Source organism: Parasteatoda tepidariorum, chromosome 6, assembly GCF_982258835.1.
Source record: "Parasteatoda tepidariorum strain Cologne lab strain chromosome 6, Ptep-v5.0, whole genome shotgun sequence".
NCBI lineage: Eukaryota > Metazoa > Arthropoda > Arachnida > Araneae > Theridiidae > Parasteatoda > Parasteatoda tepidariorum.
In genome coordinates, this window is record NC_141760.1 from 90,477,844 (window position 1) to 90,496,819 (window position 18,976).

General features: G+C 32.5%; 2 protein-coding genes across 2 annotated transcripts; both read left to right on the forward strand.

The window, feature by feature from the left end:
* The first annotated feature begins 11,354 nt into the window (after nucleotides 1-11,354).
* LOC147808205 (uncharacterized) lies at nucleotides 11,355-12,677 on the forward strand. Its single transcript, XM_087166931.1, has one exon. The coding sequence runs from the start codon at nucleotides 11,355-11,357 to the stop codon at nucleotides 12,675-12,677; it is 1,323 nt and encodes a 440-aa protein (XP_087023057.1).
* Nucleotides 12,678-12,872: 195 nt separating this feature from the next.
* LOC147808206 (uncharacterized) lies at nucleotides 12,873-18,363 on the forward strand. The gene is made up of 2 exons (XM_087166932.1): nucleotides 12,873-15,699; nucleotides 18,329-18,363. The coding sequence occupies exons 1-2, from the start codon at nucleotides 12,873-12,875 to the stop codon at nucleotides 18,361-18,363; spliced, it is 2,862 nt and encodes a 953-aa protein (XP_087023058.1).
* Nucleotides 18,364-18,976: the final 613 nt, after the last annotated feature.

Sequence of the window (18,976 nt, forward strand, 5' to 3'; positions counted from 1 at the left end):
ATATTCTGTTTTACTATAAATGAAGAAAGAATCCCAAGAAATGTCTGTAAATTAGTCAGCAGAAAATTTACATTCATTTAAATTCTGAACAATCTGTTTTCAAATCGAATTACTTAATCTGCGAATCGTATTTCGTATCATTCACGTCTTGTCAAGCTGTTTTAATCTTGAAAGAAAGAAAATCGAGTTTATTTTGTATTCCTACACCATCAAGACCTGCAAACTGAATTATTCAAATGGCTTTGAAAGATTTTGTTGATTCGCTCAGAAAGGCAAATGAATGTGATTAGCTTTTATCGTGTTACTTTACTATGATGCCAGATGCCAGTTTTAACATCTCGTTTGTTTACTTTTATTTCCTCCGTTTTGCAAACGATTTAGTTTGAAGAAGTGATATTCTTTTGTTAAAGTGGAAAGTGTCGAAAAAGTGAAGTAAAAGTATTAATAGAACTTTTTAATGAATTCAGCTATTCTGTTGAAAATGGAAGTTACAATAGACGAAGAAAAAACTCTCTTTTTTTAAAGTAAAAATTCAATGAATGATTGTTAAGATTATCCCCATGAATATTTAAGGAACGTATGGTAATTGGGGAACTTTTCCTTAATATAAGTTTCACAAATATTGTTCAAATTTTTATATTGTTCACTGTAAGCTAACCAAGCTGAAGTTATAGTTACTGTTGTTATAGTCTTGAATGCCCATACTTATAAAGTACACTAGCGTGCAAAAATTTTTGGTCAACGCGTGAAAGGCATTTGAACCTTTCTATACGTTTCTTTTTTCCAATTTTTTTAAAAATTTTTTTGAAATTTTTTTGTAGAGATGAGTTTCGTTTTTTTTAGTAAAGCCAACATATGCATTAAACTTGATTTCAGAATGTTTACTTTTCTTGCATTTTAATGAAAAATGTAATCTTCTTTGGCTTAAATTTAAATCCTTGCACTCAGTTCAGTTTATTTCTTTTTTTATATAATTCGTGTCTTGTAAGAACTGATTCTTCAAAAATAAATGTCAATAATAAATTAAAGTTAAAATCACGATTTCCGTAAATAAATGTGCAAAACTTATGCTTATTTGGTAAAATTGTACCTTCCAATTGTATTTTCATCAAATTCTTAGAAGTAAGAAAATACCCAACTGATATGAAAATTGCATATGATTTAAAGTAACTTTCAGAAAGCTAACTTTGCTCTCTAGTTGATAACAATGTTAAGAATGTTTAGGAATAAAATTATTCATTTACATTTCCAATCAACCATCTATAATATTGAGTTTGATCAAAGACTTTTGCACGCTAGTGTATAATTTGCTAATAACGTATACTTATAATTTGCTAATAACGTAAATTAATGATTCACTTTTCTAGAGCTTTTAAAATAGGAATCCGAGATATCATTCGCTAATAGAATGAAATTTAATGTACTAATATATGAAGCAAGAAATCTTACAAGTATTTCGAATTTTAATCACCGTTATAATGTTGTTTTAAACCAAAATTTGGCTTTAGTGTAGAATCGGAGGAACCTTGTTTTGGCGATAATTTTCGTTCAGTTTTGCTGAAATCTCATTTCTTGTTACCATGATATACTGTGCTGTCTTTTCTTTAAATGACGTCACCTTCGGGTTACAGTAAATTTTGTATACCTTTATGTGGTTGGTTCTTAATTTGTTTACATACTAATTCGTTTATTTGCAAATCGCCAAAAATAAGAGGCGTCTCCGGTTGTAAACGCTTACCAAAAACGAATATTCCAAGTATTAAAATCGTAATCCATAGTATTGGGTTTGTGGGGGGCGGAGTTATCGACAATGCCAACCTTCATCTATCAAAAGGTACCTCGTGATTGAGTTTTAGTCCTGTCGATTGGTCGGGGTGCCTAAGGCCGGAACGGCCCTTTACCCCTTCATCATAAGATGCGGATCCTTGTGTTGTTTCCCTGAGGTCCTTGTTATCTAAAATTGAAATTACCTCGTGATTGAATCAAGTTAGCATGTCTTATATACCAGTGAATTGATGTTTTATATTTGTAGTGGTAGTTATGCCACAATACTCCCCAAACAGAATTTTATCATGGATAGAATTCGATGAACGGATACCACTAGTTGCTGTATTAGTGAAAGACCGGGAGAGCTGGAATTAAGGTCACCGGGTTTTTGAGTGCTAAATGTGAGAGGTGTATTAACATCACGGTCGTAGTCGCTCCTGTGTTGCCTTTAGCAGTCGAGTGTATGCAGGCTGACGTTGTGTATGATCGAGACGAGACTGGGTAGCAACAGCGTGAGTAAGTGGATAATGTCGCAGTCACAAGTAGCAAGTCAATTGTTCAATGTGGATCTTTTCATCGAAGTAGGCGTTACCAGATTGAAATGGGCGTTACTGCGTGTTCAAACCACGTCCGGGTCACCAATGTGGGGGGGGAGAAGTTATCGACAATGCCAACCTTCATCTATCAGAAGGTCTTCCTGATTGAATCAAGTTAGCATGTCTTATATACCAGTGAATTGATCACTCGTATGCCCTTAAGTAGGGCAGATCGAGTTATAAATAAACCAGTGAATTGATGTTGAATTTTCATAGTGGTAGCTACGCCACAGGCTCATAGATGTCCTGATATAATTTTTGATATAATATTTGTCCAGATTTTTAGTTTTTTTGTCTTATTTTTTCAGATTTTCACTTGCGTTAAGAATATCTAAATTTTCTACAAAAAATGTGGATTCCTAAATAATCGATAAAATCTATTATATATAATTCTCTTACGTGGCTCCCAAATTTTGGCTGTATTTTTTTTCCGCCGGTGGCAACGTTTACTTTGTTTTGTTTACGTTTTGAAAACACCAAAGCATTCTGCCTTTTAATGATGTGTTTCTGATCTAATATATATAATTCTCTTACGTGGCTCCCAAATTTTGGCTGAAGTACTTTGTGCAGCTAAATAAGATTCTTTTCACAACACTTAAATATTTACTTTATTTTCTTCATATATCAGTCGGCAAAGAATTCTGTTAGGTTAAAAAACATTTCGCTAAAAAAATAACGAATTCTAAAAGAAATAAAAAAAAACAACTTAAAAAATAAAAATGCTGTTGCCAGCCATAGAATTTTTTGAAAGTTGCATTACACAACTTCATGCTAAATTTGAGGACTTTAAGTTGTTTCGTGGTTGAATACTGACGTTTAGAAATGTGTACATAAAAAAGTAATATTTAGAGGTTATAAGAGCTGCCTCAGAAAAATTTGAATTGTTGTCATTGAATTTAACAATGGAAGCAATCGTTTTTGTGAAAAATTAAATTGTATTGTTGACATCAAAACTAAAAATATTGTGCTTCAACTTAACAATACTACCTTAATTTATACTTTAGAATTGCCTCGGAGAAATTTGAATTGTTAGAAATGACTTAAACAAAAAGTTTTATTTTAACTGACAAATACTATATTATAACTTTAACTTTTTCTATGACTATACTCATTTTCTTTGTTTTTTATAAATTTTATATTTTTGTGATAAAATGAAAAACTTATAGTTGTTCTGCTTCTGAACACTGATGAAAACACAAAATGATGGGCTTCATCAACAATCAAAAATACATACATTTATTTTACTAATTCCATATTATTAAGGTGGCGCCCTTCAGAGAATTAAAAATACAAAATTATCTTCATCAAAGCCGATGCTTTACATCCGGCGTTCAGTTGCAGACTACTATTTCACATTGTTTTACGACACATGGCTTTAGCCCTCTGGAGGGAAAGACTTTGAAACAAAACTTACAACAGTTACTTTCCTCAACAACTGAAATTTAGAATAGTGTGATTAAGAAAAATATGTGAACTGCTTGCATTTTCAAATTAATATTGATATGTACAGGTTTAGAATTTTCTACAGTGAAAAGTTTTCGGAACTTCAGTATTCAAAAAAGTATGCAAAAGCTAGACGTTAAGAACGTATCCAATGAGCGAGCAAAGCGAGCATTGGATTGCGAAGCAATCCGAAATGAACTGCGAAAGCAGTTCCGGGGGTTGGCGAGCGCCAGCGAGCAGGGGGCGAAGCCTCCTAGTAAAAAAAATTTCAGAAATTAAATAGTTTACTTTATAATTTTTTACGATAAATATTTCTTTAAAGTAGATCAAATTAAAAATTTTTTAGTTAGTCATTTGCGCTTTTTAAAATTAGTTTGGTCTGTTTGAAGGAATACCCGGAGTTTTATTCTGATTTTTTTGTTGTTGAAAGTAATTCCTGATTTTTTTTTCTCTGCCTCAATACGGGGCCTAATGGTAACAAAATCAAAAAGTCACCAGATTAAGATCTCGTTTTCAATAAAAAAATTTTTTATCTTTGTTTAAGGCACGTATAAGACTTGCACAAAATAATAGTTAAACAAAAATAATTATATTAATATCTAATGAGCAGAAAGATTCAACAGAGCTTTTTTTAATGCCTCTAAACAGTTTGAAAAATAAACTCGCATTGTCACGCACAAGTTGAAATGCAATTGCATAGAGCTGTAATGTTTGAAAAAAGACTAACACACTTCTAAAGAATTCAACTCTTCCTGCCATGCAATATAACAATAATACTAACTAATGACAAGAGTTTCTTTTTTGTTACACCCTTAGCATGTTTTACTTATTTAAAACGTCTAACTGTAAATTGTTTCAAACGTTTACTTTAAGGAGTTTAAGGAAGAAAAAATCAAAAAAGAAAGTGCCCTAAAGGCACAGAAGAAGATTTTTACAAATACCACATGTGTCTTCACACCAAAGGTTGTAATAGGGGATCTTAACAACCCTTTTGTGTGCAGGGAAACCCATCTATCTTGTTGGTCGGAATTTCTTTATTTTTTTTTTATTTAACCTTTTTCTTTTACACATACAATTTTAAGAGACAAGAACTTTTTTGTTACAATTTAAAAGGATATATACATATGCGGGAAATTAAAAGGAACAGAGGTCTTTATCTTGACATTAGTTTGCCTCTTTCTTTCTTTTTATTTCTAATCATTCATTGCTCATGCAACAGCTATAAAATATGGTTTTGGGGAAAAAATATGTAGTAGTGTAGGAACTGTACAATTGATATAGATACTGTATTGACATATTTTTATTCAGTTAGAATTTTTTATTCAGTTAATAATCATTCATTGCTCATATAACAGCTATAAAATATGGTTTTGGGGAGAAAATATGTAGTAGTGTAGAAACTGTACAATTGATATAGATACTGTATTGACATATTTTTATTCAGTTAGAATTTTTTATTCAGTTAATAATCATTCATTGCTCATATAACAGCTATAAAATATGGTTTTGGGAAAAAAATATGTAGTAGTGTGGGAACTATACAGGTGATATAGACACTGTATTGGCATATTTTTATTCAGTTAAAAAATTAATTGCAATAAAGTTTAATGAATAAAAATCTGTGTCGCAGAAATTATCGTACACTGCATAATAGAGGAAGAAATCGTAAACATAAACTGTAGGCAACATAATAGTTACCATAGACCAGAGGTCGCCAAAGTGGTCTATATAGACCCCAGGGGTCTATTTAACATAAGCGGGGGTCGATCTGAGCCAGGGGGGTCGAATGAGGGTCGATCCGAACCGGAAGGGTCGATTGGTCGAAGGATTATCAGTATTTTTTCAGATATGTGACAATTGGAAATAAAAGAAGAAGACTTGGAAATGTATGTACAGGTAATCTTCAAAAATTGAGCGACGATTTTAAATTGCGTTTTGTTGATTTGGAAAACATTAACATCCCTGATTGGTTTATTGTACCATTTTCTGCTCAAATTGAAAACGAGGACATCAACCTGCAAGATCAGCTTGCTGAATTATTATGGGGATTTGAAGCAAAGACGCTTTTTAAAAATTTAACTATAAGCAAATTTTGGACAAATATAAATATAATGCAAAAATATGTAAGACTTTACGAAAAAGCTCAGCCATTTATGATAGCATTTCCAAGTTCCTATATGGTTAAAGCCGGTTTCAGTCACGTAAATTCAATCTTAACTAAGAACAGAAATAAATTAAATGTGGAGTTTCGAGGGGATTTAAGAATAAAATTGACCAATATTGAACCTAATATAACGAACCTTGCAGAAAAAAAAAACACCAGGAACACCCATGTCATTGATTAAGAAGCAATAAATCCGTAGTTACTTTACTTATTATTTCTACTTACTTATAATTACTTATTATTTCATAAATATTAAGGTATTTATATTTCAACATTAATATATTTTTCATAAAACTATTGTTACACTATGTACTATTACTTCAATAAATGTTCAAAATCATAAAATAAACGTACAAACACAGTATCTAATAGAGTTTTATTTTAATTAACTGAAAATTACTTTTAAGGGGGTCGATGGAGATTTCGAAAAATTATGTAGGGGTCGATGATCAAAAAAGTTTGGCAACCCCTGCCATAGACTATATAATAAAATTGGGAAAAAGTACGAAACAATTTTCGGAAAAAGCCTTTTTTTTTAAAAAAAAAAGGATTTAACCTTTTTCTTTTCCACATACACTTTTAAGAGACAAGAACTTTTTTGTTACATTTTAAAAGAATAAATACATATGCGGGAAATTAAAAGGAACAGAGGTCTTTATCTTGACATTAGTTTGGCTCTTTCTTTTTTTTTTTTTTTTTTTAATCATTCATTGCTCATGCAACAGCTATAAAATATGGTTTTGGGGAAAAAATATGTAATAGTGTAGGAACTGTACAGATGATATAGATACTGTATTGACATATTTTTATTCAGTTGAATTTTTTTATTCAGTTAGTAATCATTCATTGCCAATTAATTTTGAATTTAAATCTGAATACTCATTTAAAAGAAACAAACATCTACATTAAAAACATTTTTAAGTAAATTTTAATTTTCTTATGATAAAACTATTAAAAATTATAAATTTTTAAAAAACATTTTTGACAATTTTTTTTATTTAAAAGGAAACTCTTTACAGAGTGGTTAAAAATTAAAAAAAACTATACATAATCTACCTTTTTTTGCAAGATTTCTTTTTAAATTATGCTTTATGTTTTTCTTATTATGCTTTATGTTTTTCTTATTCGCTTTATGTTTTTTGTTTGTCTTTTCCAATGTTACTGATTTAAAATGTTACAACAATGATTACAAATATTACTGATTTCAATCTGAATACTTATTTAGGGGAAACAAGCATCGACATTAAAAGCATTTTTAAGTAAATTTCAATTTTCTTATGATACAATTTTTAAAAATTATAAATTTTTTAAAAAACAATTTCGACAGTTTTTTTCATTTAAAAGGAAACTCTTTACAGAGTGATTAAAAATTAAAAAAAATAAACATAATCTACTTTTTTTGCGAGATTTCTTTTTAAATTATTCTTTATAATTTTCTTGTAAAATTATGAATTTAGTCAAAAATATTTTAATTAAATAAATCATCATAAAATGCCTACATATACACATGGATTACTTTTGAACTAAAAACGAAATAAATATTTAAAAAAAAAAAACAAATATATACATTAAAACCGTTTTTCAAGAATGTTTCATATGTTTTTTTTAAACCCATTTAAAACTTCCATTTTTTATTAAAAAAAAAATTCTTTAAAAAGTAATACTTTTTCTTTTGAAGAAATTTCCGTGATATATGGCCTTTTTTTTCTGGAACTGAATGTTAGCAGCTGCTTTCGTTCTTTAAAGAGAATCTCCCATGGGGGCTTAGAAAAAAATGTTACTGATTCTAAATTAGATTCCCCACGGGTGTCATTTGGAAGGAGTCAAATGAGTTTAGTCATCAACGTCTTTTAGAGAAAAAAAAAATCACTGCAAGTCTTAAAAGGTAGTGACACTTTCCTCTCAGGTATTTTCGGATATAAAGTTATTTTCGTTTGAATATAAGAGTCCAAAATTAATCTAGACATTTAAATTTCTTAAAATTATACTTATTTATTTTTTTGAATTGTGTGAAACGGTTTAGAAACTCGTAGTTGTTTCTTTTATTTTAAGTTACAAATGACGGCTTTAGCTGAGAATTTTTAACTTTGCTCGTATTAATATATTTTAACAAATTTGAAGCTCCTTAATCTCTTTTTTGTTAATGGCGTAGAATTTGTTTTTTACCATTCAAGAAGCAGTTTTATATAAAGGTAGGAAAAATTATAACTTGAAATTCAGGGCTGGCCTAATGAATCATCTTAATTAAAAAGGAACATTTATTTAGAGATATTATTAAATTCTATTTTTCGGAAGGTAAGTGATACGTGGAAAAATTCATATACTGTGAGAAATTGCGATATCTTTATGTTTTTAAGGTTTGCATAAACAATATTTAAGTGCAAACGAACTTGCTTTAGATTATTTTTTTTGTTCACATAGGAATGATTGTTTTTTTAAGTTCTAAAATCTTCAATATTGAGTGTAGGTTATTATATGACTGGTTCGTGCATTTTTGGAGTTTAATGTGGTAAATGAGTAATTTATTATTATAATTTATTTGAGAAGTATCATTTGGGATATATACAATTTCATTATCGATATCCACGGCAACGAGTTGGCTGACACTCTTGCAAAGAAGGGACTAGACCATCCAGTCCCCTCCACCTCAGAGCTTACATACCTTGAACTTTTTGCAAGGCAAAAGGCCCAGAACAAACAAAAGTGGCTGCTTCCACCTATTCACTACTGGTATAAAGCAAAAAGACCAGGACTCTCTCTATCTCTTCCTGGTGACAGGCAAACCAACAACTGCTTATCCCGACTGACCCGTGGACACCTGAAAAGTCTCACATTTTCTGCAAATCAAAAGATCTTTTCTCTTTGCCCTAAATGCCAACAAAACCAGGCATCACCTGAGCACATCTTGAACTGTTTTGGACTGGACTGGAACGACATTCACTCCTCTCCCATTCTGGTTTCGGATTTTCTTAATATCAACGGATTCATTGATCTGGTCTGACCCCGTCAGACCAGATGGGAATTAGCAAAAACAACAACAATTTCATTAAGTTATTATCCCGAAATTATATTTATTAAGTGTCTATCGTCGGGTTTTTATTGTTCGTCTCCATTCTGTATTTGTCGTCGGTAAAAATATATTTGAGGGTGCCCCCTTGGCGAAATAGGCGATTTTTGTTTGGCGCCATTCCTGTTCGCGCGGAACACCGTGCAAACAGGAACGGCTGCCAAAACATAATGAAATTTCAATAAAACATTGGAAAATTTCAATAAAACATCGTCCGAAACTTAATAAAATTGCAATGGACACAATAGAAGCAAAATTATAAACCCAATAAAATGCATTTTGAATCGAAACAACAATTAATGGAATAAGCATGGAAAAAAAAGGAAAGAAATCGACTCACTTTAATGTTTAAATTTATCATGAGCAGAATCTGTGTACTTCCTGCGGAATCAATATTGGGTTTCCATGAATAAAACAACATCGCCCAGCTTGGCAATCAACGGGGATCACAACTTGGCGAGAATCAAGGGGCACCTCAGATATAGTCAAACCTTTGTCGTCAAATCTGATTCGATATCTATAAATTAGAAACATATCCTTACTAAGTTTGCACTCACCAAGCAGAGCTAGCGGTGGATGCCGCAGATTTATACTGCCTTTAGTGGACAGATTTACAAGCTACTAGAAAGAATTTTTAGGACAAAAATCAGTTTTTAATTTATTAGTTTTAGTGGCTTTATATTAAGTCAATATCATTGTAATAAACATAAATTTACAGTTGTTCTTAAATCATAATAAGCATTCGATATGACGACAGTGAATTCCTAATGTTAAAAAAGTATTCACCTCTTCAAATGTACTCCATACAAAAGTTTTTATAACTGTTTATTTTATTTTAAATTATGTCTTTTAGCACAAAATTTGATACGGAATGTTTCTTATCGATTTTGAACAGGATCTTTTTCTCTTAAAAAAGTAGGAAAACTAAATTTACCGCCAACTTCGTACTACTGTGGGGAAGGGATGTTTAAAGAAATGCTCAATCAAGCAAGAGAGCAACACCAAAAATACAATAGATTTAAGTGTAAGAAAAGTTATTTTTAGCTTTTTTCGAATCCAATTAACAGATCTTCATTGCCTACTGATCTGAATGCTTTTGTGTGTACAGTTATTAAGTTAATTATATCTTGTTGCACAAAAAATTTTACAGAAATTTGTGTAGCATTACTTAACACAAGCTTATGAAAAAAGATTACTTTTAACTAGTGTCACGAGGTGTTATAATTTAATTGTTTTTTGTGCTGGCACAAATTCTGGTGGCAACGTTGTTCACGATGCCATGGTTACGAGCGATTCTGTAACGAGAGAGAGTAGTTGAAAAAATAATAAACAAAGTTCTTTTTTATAAAGATGCCTCAAGATTCCTAACTTGTTATTTATATAAGGACACAACATTTGGTGACCCGTCGACGTGATCCGTAGTTGACACAGGTTAGTGAAATATTTTATAGTGAGAGGAAAAGCATTGAATTTTTGTATAATGGAGGACATAATCAGAAAACGTAAACCACTTAGAATGACTTTTACCAAAACCATAGGAAGTTTATTTGACGAATTAGAAAAACAAACGCCTGACAGTAAAAACATCAAACAGCAGTGTTTTACTTTAGATAGAGTTTTTAATAAAATGAAAGAATGTGACGAATTAATTTTGAACGATATAAAAACAGACGTTGAATTTGAAGCTGAGTATAATAAGATTGAAGAATATGATCAAAAAATGGATTTGGCAAGAGCAGAAAGTGAAATATTTTTCAGTAAACAAATTGTGTTGAATGGAGCGGCGAGTTCCGTCACTTTATCGCCAAATACAAAACGAAGAATGCGTCTTCCGAAGATTGAATTGTTACGTTTTGGAGGAGACCTGAAAGATTACCTTGGTTTTTGGAGCCAGTTCCAAAGAATACAAACTGACAGCGAGTTGGCTCCAGAAGACAAGTTTCAGTAACTCCTGCAGTGCGTAACACACGGTAGCCGAGCTTGAGAAGTAATTGAAAGTTTTCCGCCAACAGCGGAAAACTACAAGAAGGCTATCGACGCGCTGAAAAGCAGGTTTGGGAGAGACGAGTTACTGATAGAATATTATGTCCGTGAATTATTAACTCTTGTTGTAAAAAATGCTACAGAAAAAAAGGGAAATTTAAATATTGCAAATTTGTATGACAAATTAGAGTCACATCTCAGATCGTTAGAATCGTTAGGATTGGCGAGTGAGAAATATGAAGCGATTTTGTTTCCATTGGTGGAGTCCTGCATTCCCGAAGATTTAATGAAAGTTTGGCTGCGAAATCCAATACAGTCGGGCGTAGCAGGTGAAATGGCAGATAATTTTGGAAACAAATTGAAAAACTTATTTTCTTTTTTGAATTGCGAGGTGGAAGGCGAAGAACGTTTACAACTGGCGAGAAATGGATTTGATGGTGCTCGGACAAGGTTGAGGTCTAAGAAAGAGCAACACATCGACGAAGTCATTCCCACCGCCAGCACTCTGGTTTCTAGTGACATATCCCAGAGGCATCCATTTTGGGTGTTCTGTGACAAGACTCATGAAAGTAGAGATTGCTTCATTGCACAAAGTTGGTCTTTGGATAAGAAGAAAGAAGTCTTAAGCAATAAGAAAGCGTGTTATATTTGTTTCAAGGCTAACCATAGGGCTAAAGAGTGCAAAGCAAAACTCAAATGTATGATATGTTCCAAGCGGCATCACGTAATTATGTGTTTCGAGTTACCAGTAAACAAAAGGGAGTTGACAGCTAAGGAAAGGGTAGATTCAAGTAATGTGTTGGTCGCCAAAGAGGGTAACGAAGTTCTTCTGCAGACTCTCTTAGTAAATATTGAAGTCAATGGGAAAAGAAAACTGGTTCGAGCTCTTATTGACAGTGGCTCCCAGAATTCTCACATCTTGAAGAGAACTGTTAAAGAAATGGGCCTTAAACCTACGACAAGAAGAAGTTTAGCCCAATCATTGTTTGGCGGCGTTACGGCGCAAGTGAAAGATCATGGGCTTTACCAAATCACTCTTAAACCACAAAATAGAAATTTTTCTCTGGACATACAAGTTTTTGTTCAGCAGTCTATTTGTGGTACAATTCCTAGACTTAAAAGAGGACCGTGGAATAAGGAATTATATAAGAAAAAGATATGGATTGCTGATTACGGAGAAGGTTCACCTGATATAGAACTGTTAATTGGTGCCGACTTTTGCGGACAGATATTCACCGGAAACATGGAACGCCTTCAATGTGGGTTGTTTGCCTGTGAAACTCATTTAGGCTGGCTTGTTATGGGCAGAACCACCAATGATTCTTACGACCCATTACGCACTAATGCTTCTGTGAGTATCCCCATGTTAATTCATAGTGATAAAATAGAACACTTTTGGGACATGGAAGTTTTAGGAATCAAAGATCCTGTAGAAAAGGCCCCAAAAGAAGAAGAAGTGATGAAATTTTTCAACGATACCTTGTCAACTGATATTGATGGGCGCTATATGGTTAAATTACCCTGGACAGACAATACTGATCTTCCGGATAACCGAATCATTGCCGAAAAAAGACTTCTTTCCACCACATCCAAGTTAATTTCTTCAGGAAGATATTTAGCCTATGAGTCGGTTTTCCAAGAATGGGAAAGGGATTAAATAATAGAGGTGGTTCCTGATGAAGTTCCGAAGGGGAGGTGTCATTTTCTTCCTCACAGAGGGGTTTTTAAGGAACATTCGACAACTAGAGTAAGACCAGTATTTGACGCCGCAAGTAAAGAAAAGGGCAAATCTTCTCTCAACGACTGTTTAGACAAGGGTTTGAATGTATTGGATACCATTCCATCGATATTGATGAGATTTAGAGAAAAGAATCTTGGCGTGATTTCCGACATAAAGAAAGCTTTTTTACAGATATCTATAAATCCAGAAGATCAAGATTTTTTAAGATTTTTTTGGTGGAGTGATTATGAAAAAAGGAAGATGAAGACGTACAGACACAGACGGTTGGTCTTTGGACTGAATTGTAGCCCATTTATACTTGGCGCTGTAATCAACAACCTTTTACACAGTTGCCCTCAAAAATATCGTGACGTTGCTGAAATTTTGGAGAAAAGTTTTTATGTGGACAATTACGTCACGTCAGTCAATACCGTTCGAGAACTTTCTCATTTCGTGACCGGAGCAACCGAATTAATGCAACTTGGAAACTTTGAACTTAGAGGCTGGGAAAGTACGACAAGTGACGCTGAATTGGAGCCTTCCCAAGTACTTGGTCTTCTCTGGGACCGAAATGAGGACGCACTTTTTTGTGATTCTGATCAATTTAATAGCAGCTGTGAATCTTTTACCAGAAGAAATGTGTTGTCTTCCATTCAAAAGGTTTTTGATCCCATAGGGTTTACTTGCCCGGTGACAATCATTCCTAAATTGTTGCTGCAAGAAACTTGGAAGAAAAAATTGTCTTGGGATGAACGACTCCCTGAGGAAGCAGAGAAGAAATTTATCAAATGGCTGTCCGACTTGACTAAATTGAAAACCATACGAATACCCCGATGTGTGATTCCTTTAGGATACCGACAGTCTTTCAGCTTGCACACCTTTTGTGATGCTAGCGCGTCGAGCTACGCTTGCGTAATTTATTTGAGATCAGAAGGAAAAAAGGGTGTTAATGTACAGCTACTACAGGCCAAGTCACGAGTCGCGCCGATACGACTCACAACCATACCTCGATTAGAGCTACTGGCATGCAGTATTGGCGCTCGACTAGCACAATCAATGCAGAAAGCTATGAGTTTCGAAGATGTACCTGCATTCTTTTGGTCGGATTACACAACTGTTCTCCATTGGATTAAGAACAACGAAAATTGGGTTCCATTTGTGAACAACAGAGTAAAGGAAATAGTTCAGCTCTGTTCAAGAGAAATGTGGAGACACGTTCCTGGGCACAGCAATCCAGCCGATCTCCCTTCAAGAGGATGCTCTGTTCAAACTCTTAAAGAGTCTAAGTGGTGGGAGGGCCCACAGTGGCTGAAAGGGTCAAAGGAGGAATGGCCCGACTCAGCAGAACAAACCGATGAAGATGAGGTCTCAAGAGAGAGAAAGAAACTCGTAGTTGTAACCAATCTTCATACTCATGAGACTACTTGGTATTTGAAGCGGTTTTCAAAATACTCAACTATAGTACGAATGGTAGCATGGATCCTTCGATTCTGCACAAATTGTAGAAACCCAGGTAGTATAAGAAGAGGAGAGTTATCTGTTGACGATATAAACTCGGCTGAGCAGAAACTACTAAAAATTGTGCAGAAGGAAAGTTTTGGTGACGCTGTCACGAAGAATAAATTGAAAGGCTTCAACACTTTCCGCGATGCCGACGATCTGATAAGAATAAAGACAAAAATTTTCAGAAGGGAAGATGAAGAAAACTTCAAGTGTCCCATAGTTTTACCGTCTGATCACCCACTGGTGGAAAAGTTAATTTATGAAAAGCATCTGGTTTCTTGCCATAGTGGAACTCAAGTTGTCCTGTCAGATCTTCGACAAACTTTTTGGGTTCTCAGAGGTCGGAAGACTGTTCAAAGGATCTTGAAACGATGCATTCGATGTAAGAGATATTCTTCCAAGAAATTAGAAACCGTGCCTGCCTCCCTTCCTGAAGACAGGGTTCGAGACGCGTTGGTTTTCGAGGTGACAGGGGTTGACTTGGCAGGGTCACTCTATTTGAAGAATGGAGATAAAGTTTGGATATTATTGTTTACCTGCGCCGTGTATCGGGCTATCCATTTAGAGCTGATACAGAGCCTCTCAACTGATGGATTCTTGCTTGGACTAAGAAGATTTATAGCAAGACGTGGGAGATCACGAACTATATATAGCGACAACGGAACAAATTTCGTTGGAGCGGTCAATTTAATGGCTTCTATCGACTGGAGCAAAATAATTCAAGAGAGTTCAATTTTGAGAATTCAATGGGTCTTTAGCCCTCCTACAGCCGCCTGGTGGGGTGGGTTTTGGGAGCGTATGGTCCAAATGGTGAAGAACCTTCTGAGAAGAGTTTTAGGAAAAGCATCCATAAATTTTGAAGAGTTGAGTACCGTTCTATGTGATGCAGAAGCAGTTATCAACTCCAGGCCACTCAACTATTTATCTGAAGATCCAGAGGACTTAACACCACTAACCCCAGCTATGTTCCTTCAGGACGTTCAAACGGTGGGAGTGCCTGATTTAGACAATTTAGATAGCGTCAACCTGGCCAAAAGGTGCAGATATCAACAGAAATTGAGAGAGGATCTCCGGAAGAGATTTCGGGAAGAGTACCTTAGTATGCTTATTCATAGACAGGAAAGTAAAAAACCTATCAAGCGAATACAAATTGGAGATGTGGTCCTCATCGAGTGTGACAAAAGGAGACTGGACTGGCCAATGGGACGAGTAGTTGAAGTTTTCCCTGGGAAGGACAACTCGGTTGGAGTCGTAAAATTGAAAACTGGAAAAGGCGAACTAATTCGTCCTGTGCAACGATTGCATCCTTTGGAACTCGATTTCACAAATGAAATATTTAACCGTGAACCATTTAAACAAGTAAAGATCAATAACTTTAAAGATAAAACTAAAGTTGATGGCCTCAAAGGTGAAACTGAATTTGGAGAGATTAGAGATGATGAACTGAAACTTCAAAGTAAGCTAGCAAACTACTATTTTAAATATGTAGATTAATGAAAAAAATAAATGTTTTGGTAAGAATCTTTTCCTTTATTTTTCTTTCCGTTTATTGCTTCTTTCCTTTTAGACTGTGGCGCAACTAGAAATTTTTTGCTGGTTGGGGGGGGGATAGTTATCATTAAATTAAGAAAAGTATTTAATTAAATTAATTAAAGTAAGTAAGTATGTATATTTAAAAAAAATGAAAAGTTATTTTTATGTTTTTCAAGTATAATTAATGAAACTTCAACGCTTTAAGGGTATTGGCTACTTCAAATGCATTTATGTGCTCAGTATTTATTTGTTTTTTCTACCCAAATACTTATACAGAAATTCTTGTAACACAAATAGAAAAACATTCTGGTAAAATCACCGCACTATAAGGTAATGACTTATCTGGTAATAAAAACCCATAATTCTAGTTAATAAAAACCATAATTTATGGTATTGAAACCATTCATTTAGTAACTTTACAGTTTATATGGTAACGGTATATAGGAAATTAAAGTTTTAAAAATTATAATACTTATTGTTGCTTGTTTAAAAAAAAATATAAAACTGAAAAGTTAATTTTACTCAATTAATAACTTTCATGACGTAATTTAAAGTATCATGATAAAATTGCCAAATATTACTACATTTAATAAATTAAAAATTAATAATGTAACGGTTTTTATATTAAGTTTAAGACTTTTAATTTTAAAAGAAATCAATATTTTTTTTGCTTTATAACGTTAACTAAGAACTAAACTTTTGATCGACACAAATTTTCTAGTTAAGTTTTCTTCCACCAAATCTTTAGTTAACTCAATCACTAACCGTTAAATAATATGAGTATTTTTTAAAAAAAGGAATGATTATTAAATTATTAAAGCATACTTTTTAATTTTTTTAATTAGGTAAGCGAGTCGCTTTGAGTAGTTAAAAGCGGCTTAATTAACCAAACTTACTTTATTATATTAACTAAATACACATTTTTGAAAAAAATCTTGCTGAAAAGAAATAAAATAATAAATTTAATTATCGTCTGATCTTTTGTCGTAAGCGAACAAGAAATAAAATTTTGTTCGATTTAAAATTTCTGCTAGAATCTTTGTTTTTTACACACTTTACTGAAAATGGTACTTATCTAAAAAGCATTTACTTTTGTTATTTCAAATTATAAATTGCTTCCTCTATTTGTTTACAATAAATAATCAGAAAGTTAAAATTTTCCCTTTCTGAAATTATTTACTTCTTACGCGGTTTGTATCATAATTTTCTTTACAATCTGCTATATTTAAAACTAGTTTAAACTTTTATCTTTAAAAGAGTTACTGATAAATCACACTCTGATTACCTATTCAACAAGTGAAAAGAAATTACGAACTGAAACTGTTTGTTGTAACAAATTTAAAAGGAAGCGTCATTACCAGCTTTGAAAAACCAAACGATAATTTTAAAACTCTTCAAACGATTTTTCAAATCTGCGTAATGGCGGAAAGATAAAAAAAAAAAAAATATTTTTCTTGTTAGGTTATCAGGCTAAGGCGTTTCATTTTATTTATTCTTTAAAAATACCAATCGTCTGAAATAAAAACAACACTAAAAAAAAGCCGCAGTTCCGCTTTGGATTTGCGCTTGGTAATAGAACTTGGCAGTTTTCTAACAAAAGAATATTTTTTGCACTCAGTACAGATTCAATTCATTATCATACACCGCCGAAGCAGGCCAAGATAAGATGAGGGAGAAAAAAAGGAACAAGCAAGGATTTCCTCCGTGGAAGTTGAAAAATGATACTGGAAAAAGTATATATTCAAATTGGAAAAGGAAAAAAGCAACCGCTCGTTTGCTCTTTTAAAATACCGTTATCTCACATTCGGGAATTTTCTTTGGTAGATGCAATTTCAAACAGGGGAAAAATCCCTACGCACAACAGATTAAAAGAGGAAATTGAAAAGCGCTCTGACCGCAAAAAGGATTTATTCGTTATTCCGGTCCTAGTATCTAAAGGGAAAAGTTCGTGGTTAGAGTCACAGGGAAATTCCTATCTTACTTCATTCTTTCCAATGCACAATGAGCTCTAATTAAGAGATTTATCAAAGAACTGCTTAGGGGCTCGGTGCCTATTGCGGTATTCTCTATTCATTCACTTCGGAAAGATATGTGAATTGAGAAAAGAAGAGGGAAAAAAAATTTTCTTTGAATTCATCTGATTTTATCAACTTAAAAATATATCAATTAAGATAAAAAAAATCACTGGTGACATTTTAATTTGTCTTATATTGAAATGAGTGCATTATTGTAATAGATTTTTGGGAAATTCCTCACTGTATTAATAGAAATATTTTTAATGATTATAAATATTTTAACGAGAACTAGTTCACTTCGTTTGTTAGTGAAAGGCTATTAGAATTAATACTATTATATACTAATTTAAATTACAAAAAATATTATAAAAAAGTACCTAAAATTTTTTTTGCCACAAAAAGAAATGTTTTTGGATAGAAATGTTTTTTTCATTTTTTGAAATTGATTTATAAACTGATTTCAATTTTTATAATTAATTTAGTATCCAGGACTGATAATTATTTGACAAGTATGATTTTATTAAGTGTCTGTTTTAGCCTTTCAAGCAGCTCCTATTTCCAGCCTATTTTGAACTAGTAAATGTTTCGAATAATTTAACTTTACTAGCATCTTTGGATTTCATATTTAAAAACGAGTGGAAAGTTTCAATAATTTATTTAAAAATTTTATACAATAGTAAAATAATTTTTTTCAATATTGATATTTCACGATTTAATATTTTTTTGAAACTATTCGTAAAATCCTTTTTAGCTCATTTGGAAATTGCATGAAATATGCTACTTGAATGTCATATACTACTTTAAAGATATATTTTTAAATACAATATTATTAAACACAGTATTATCTATGTTTATTATAGTTTTGTTTAAAACATATATATATATATATGATATAATATGCATTCTATAGATAATTTAATATTTTCCATTTTTAATAAATACATATATATTCTATTTTCCATTGGAAATGTTAATAAAAATAATAAAATATTTATTAGTATGCCAGTAACAGACGACAATGCAAACAATTTTGCTTAACAACAGTAAGCGAGCCAAAAATAAAAGATTATAAATGTCATTTACAGCAAGCGAAGTGAAGAAGAAAAGTAAACGACTTTTTCCTTACAAAAATGGGTATTAAATAGCTGTTTTATAGATAAATGCTGTATTATTTAAAAGAACCAT

Excerpts from the sequence above, each read along its gene's own strand:
- LOC147808205 (XM_087166931.1), top strand. The coding sequence starts at position 11,355 with ATGGCAGATAATTTTGGAAACAAATTGAAAAACTTATTTTCTTTTTTG.
- LOC147808206 (XM_087166932.1), top strand. The coding sequence starts at position 12,873 with ATGAGATTTAGAGAAAAGAATCTTGGCGTGATTTCCGACATAAAGAAA. Across the intron at positions 15,700-18,328 it reads TGATGAACTGAAACTTCAAA|CCTTTCAAGCAGCTCCTATT; the intron begins GTAAGCTAGCAA and ends TGTCTGTTTTAG.